Source organism: Bison bison, unplaced genomic scaffold, assembly GCF_000754665.1.
Source record: "Bison bison bison isolate TAMUID 2011002044 unplaced genomic scaffold, Bison_UMD1.0 scf7180017864495, whole genome shotgun sequence".
Lineage (NCBI taxonomy): Eukaryota > Metazoa > Chordata > Mammalia > Artiodactyla > Bovidae > Bison > Bison bison.
In genome coordinates, this window is record NW_011495054.1 from 6,845,649 (window position 1) to 6,849,920 (window position 4,272).

The 4,272-nt window shown below is 55.7% G+C and overlaps 1 protein-coding gene across 1 annotated transcript in view; it reads left to right on the top strand.

Annotated features, from left to right (window-relative positions):
- Positions 1 to 4,272, top strand: part of TRPV4 (transient receptor potential cation channel, subfamily V, member 4) — a 35,006-nt gene that overhangs the window by 20,531 nt on the left and 10,203 nt on the right. The window contains exons 6-8 of the mRNA XM_010828843.1: positions 1,471 to 1,623; positions 2,361 to 2,501; positions 3,156 to 3,454. Coding sequence (XP_010827145.1) covers positions 1,471 to 1,623; positions 2,361 to 2,501; positions 3,156 to 3,454 — 593 coding nt within the window. The remainder of the gene's footprint in view (positions 1 to 1,470; positions 1,624 to 2,360; positions 2,502 to 3,155; positions 3,455 to 4,272) is intronic.

Genomic DNA, 4,272 nt, shown 5'->3' on the forward strand with positions numbered 1-4,272 from the left:
GCCACCTTATGCAGATGGAAAGCTGAAGTCTGTTATTTTTCAATACATAGTTACCTGCTGTCGACACTGGGCTGGGCGCCAGGGACGTAGCAAGAAATAGCCAGAATGAGGTTTGAGCAACTTCACTCTTAGGGGCGGTGGGACTGGAATTCAGGTCTCTCTGCGTCCACAGGTTTTTCCCGTTCTCTCCACTGATTCCAGGTATCTAAGGAGAGTCTCGAAAGCATTTCTGGTAGAATAATAACTGCAACCGTATGACTTACTGAGAATGCCTGTCTACCTGGTGCTGGGCTCAACAGCTATCTATTAGCCTATGATTTCCCTTTATAGGCTTAATGTAGTTAGACAGGAAATGGAAGCGGAGAAAAGGTCACACACAAATCAGAAATGGGGAGCAAAGCCTGATGTGAGCCCCAGGGATCCTGGCTCCAGAGCCAGCCCTTCAGCCCACCCCTGCCTCTCCCCCTCCCTGTCCCGTTCCTGGGCCCCTTCCTGCATCGGGCTGTGTTGCCCTGTGCCTGGTTAAAAGCCAGTTCTCTTTTCATTGACTCTCTCTTTTAAAGCTATAAATCCACTCACATCACCATAAAAATTAATACAAGGGAAAGAAAATTGCAAAGGGACATTAGTAAGCATTAGGGGGAGGTGTTAAAGACCCCTTAGTACCAAACGGAGACTGACTTCACGAGAGAGATTTGACAAGGGGCTGACACCTTGCACATTTGGGCTTTTGCTGTTTTTATTGCTGCCTCTGCAGGAGCCCCCAAATCCTCTAAGATAGTTTCCTGTCTGTTATGGCTCACAGCCCCTACTTCGGGAAACGCTGCACTCCCTCTCCTCCCCTCTAGGGGCGCTACTGCACCCGCTTCATGGGTAAAGGATCTGTGTTCAAGCAAAGACTGCCTCCTGGGTCTGTTTTTAGAGGTTCCCAGTCCTCATTAGCAGATTAAAGGCTCTGAGAAGTCCTGTAGTGAAGACATGGCGGCGATTGGCTTTGATTAACTCAGTATTCGCCCCTTTTATCTGATTTTTTAAAAGTCCCCTCCAGGGACTTCCCTGGTGGTACAGTGGTTAAGACTTTGCCTTCCAAAGAAGGGGCCCTGGGTTTAATCCTTGGTTAGGAAACTAGATCCTGCTTGCTGCAAATAAACCAATGCAGACAAATATATATATATATATATATATATTTTTTAATGGTCCATATTTAAGAAAAGTCCTTCCAAATATGCTTTGGTAAGTACCATGTCTCTATAGGCTGCAGCTTCCCATGTTTTAAAGAACTTCTGCTCCTCTGAGTTTCTTTGACCTTCTCAGTACCCTGGGGTGGGGTCGGGGAGCAGATAGGGGCCAGGCTCAGGAAGGAGAACACAGCCAGGACCTCTGGCTCCCTGCCCAGTGCCCTGTCCCCTGCTGCCCAGCAGTTTGGGCCTCGGGCCGAACGCTCCTCTTGTTGCACGTATCTCCCCGCAGAACCGTCCACCGGGAAGACCTGCCTGCCCAAGGCCCTGCTGAATCTGAGCAACGGCCGCAATGACACCATCCCCGTGCTTCTGGACATCGCTGAGCGCACGGGCAACATGCGGGAATTCATCAACTCGCCCTTCCGAGACATCTACTACCGAGGTAGGGCCCAGGGCCTGGCGGGAGAGGGGCTCCCTCTTCACTTGTCCAGCCCCTCCCCACCCCCAGCAACACCTCATTTCAGCCTGGGCCGCGAGTGCCAGCATGTCCTGGAACCAGTTGTCGAATGAATGAACGAACGGACTGAAGAACAACAATAACTACCCCTTCCAACTTTTAAATTCTGAGTTTCAGAATTGAAGGTTCCAAGGTTCTTGCATGTAATGAGCCAAAGGCGCTGTGAACCTGGAATCCCGGACCCAAGATGCTCTGGTTTGGAGACTCTGAGGCTTTGTGACAATAGTCCTGTGAGCCAACAGCTTGAAAAGGCAGCGGTGTCACCAGGCCCAGCTCCCTGGGTCTAAATTCTGAGATCCATGAATCCACCTTGACGTTTCGGATTCCTGGATGTCAGATTCAGAGGCTGTGAATTTTGTGTCCCAAATCCTGTGAGACCACGATGCCACTGTTTCCTCTGGCGTGAAAGGCTCTTACGAGTCTGCAAAGTCTCCACATTTGGGGTCCTCCAAGTCAGATATCCCGTGAGCCTAAACTCTTGCGGGTGTGACGCAGCAGGTCTGGGATCTCAGGCCTCAGAGACTCCACATCCGGGAACGTCTGAAGGTCCCCTTGCTGCCCTGGGGTGGATCTCCACCTTCTGCGCCCCACGCACCCCCCACACCTGGTCAGGGCTGTGCGCCCACCCACCCCCCCACGTGACAGTCCCCACCCCCTCCCAGGCCAGACCGCCCTGCACATCGCCATCGAACGCCGCTGCAAACACTATGTGGAGCTGCTGGTGGCCCAAGGAGCCGACGTCCATGCCCAGGCGCGGGGCCGCTTCTTCCAGCCCAAGGACGAGGGCGGCTACTTCTACTTCGGTGAGGAGGGGCCTGGTGGGGGCTGGGGCACATGGAGCCGAAGCTGGGGGCCGCGGAGGGTACCTGGTGGTGCTGGCAGTCCTGACACCTCCCGAGACACCCAGGGCCGCGCTGACCGCAGGCCCAGATGGAGCCCGGGACACAGGCCGCCTCGTTGGTCTTGGTCACTGAGGTCTCACCTTTGAGGGGTGGAGCGTCACCTCGCTTGCCTGAGCCTCAGCTGTCCCGTCTGTGCTGTGGGCATCGTAACGGGATCAGAGGGCTGTGGTGGGCTGTCCCCTCCCCCCAACACACACCTTATCACTCGCATCCTCTGGTCTGACTTAAGCTGGCACTGATGGTCAGATGCAGGGTCCAAATGGCATCACTACTATGGCCCAGCTGGACCCATGAAAGATTTTAAATTTCACCCCCACTTAGACGCATATTATTCGGGGTTCAGAGACAAAGTTCTTCAAAGAGTCCCTCACAGCCTCCAAGTCGCGTGGCCATGCCTCAAATAGCCACGTCCGTCTCCCCGGGGACATCGCCCCCAGACAGTTGCAGTCGGCCAGGGCTGGTTCACGTTGGCCATGGGCGCTGTATCCATCGTCACGGCATCTCCCGTGGGAGGGCCCCGTCCCTGACCCGGCCCCCCGACCGCCTGCCCCGCAGGTGAGCTGCCCCTATCGCTGACTTCCGGCACCAACCAGCCCCACATCGTCAACTACCTGACGGAGAACCCGCACAAGAAGGCGGACATGCGGCGCCAGGACTCGCGCGGCAACACGGTGCTGCACGCGCTGGTGGCCATTGCCGACAACACACGCGAGAACACCAAGTTCGTCACCAAGATGTACGACCTGCTGCTGCTCAAGTGTGCCCGCCTCTTCCCCGACAGCAACCTGGAGGCCGTGCTCAACAACGACGGCCTCTCGCCCCTCATGATGGCCGCCAAGACGGGCAAGATTGGGGTGCGTGTGGGGCCGGGGTCACCATACACACACACACACACACACACACACACACACACACACACGAGGGAGGCTGCAGCTGACGTGTGTTATTAATGTGCACATTCGCCTCCCATCCTGCCCACCCCAGAATGCAGATGTTCTAGCTCAAGAACTTGCTGTGGCTCCCTATTGTCCAGCAAGGCTGTTCAACTTCATCCCAGAGCTTCTCTGCTCATCCCACCCCGCTGGATGCTCACTGCCCCCCTCCCACCAGCCAGGGCATGCCACTGACAGACAGCTGTGCCCCAGAGCTGTAGCCCTGCAGTACTCCTCTGCCCTCCATGGCCGGGGTTGTGGCTCAGCCCCTAACCTGCTGTGTGGCCTCAGGGAACATCCTCCTTTTCTCTGAACCTCTGTTTCCTCATGGGGGCTTCCCTGATCGTTCAGCAGTAAAGAATCCACCTGCAGTGCAGGAGACACGAGTTCAATCCCTGGGTCAGGAAGATCTCCTGGAGCAGGAAATGGCAACCCACTCCAGTATTCTTGTCTGGAGAATCCCATGGACAGAGGAGCCTGGCAGGCTACAGCCCATGGGGTCACAAAGAGTCGGAAACCACTGAAGCAACTTATCACGCATGCTATTAGCTCATCTGTCAAACAGGATGGTGAGGGCAAGAATTAAACCAGGTGATGTGAGGAAAGCGTCCATCAGGTGCTCAGTAAATGTTTTCCCTCGCCCATCCTGCTCTCTGGGGAGGTGCTATTTGCTGGAGTCCCTCCCACGTGAGTTGCGCCGCGGCAGTACCCCTGCCCACGCCCCCCCCCAAAACCCCCCC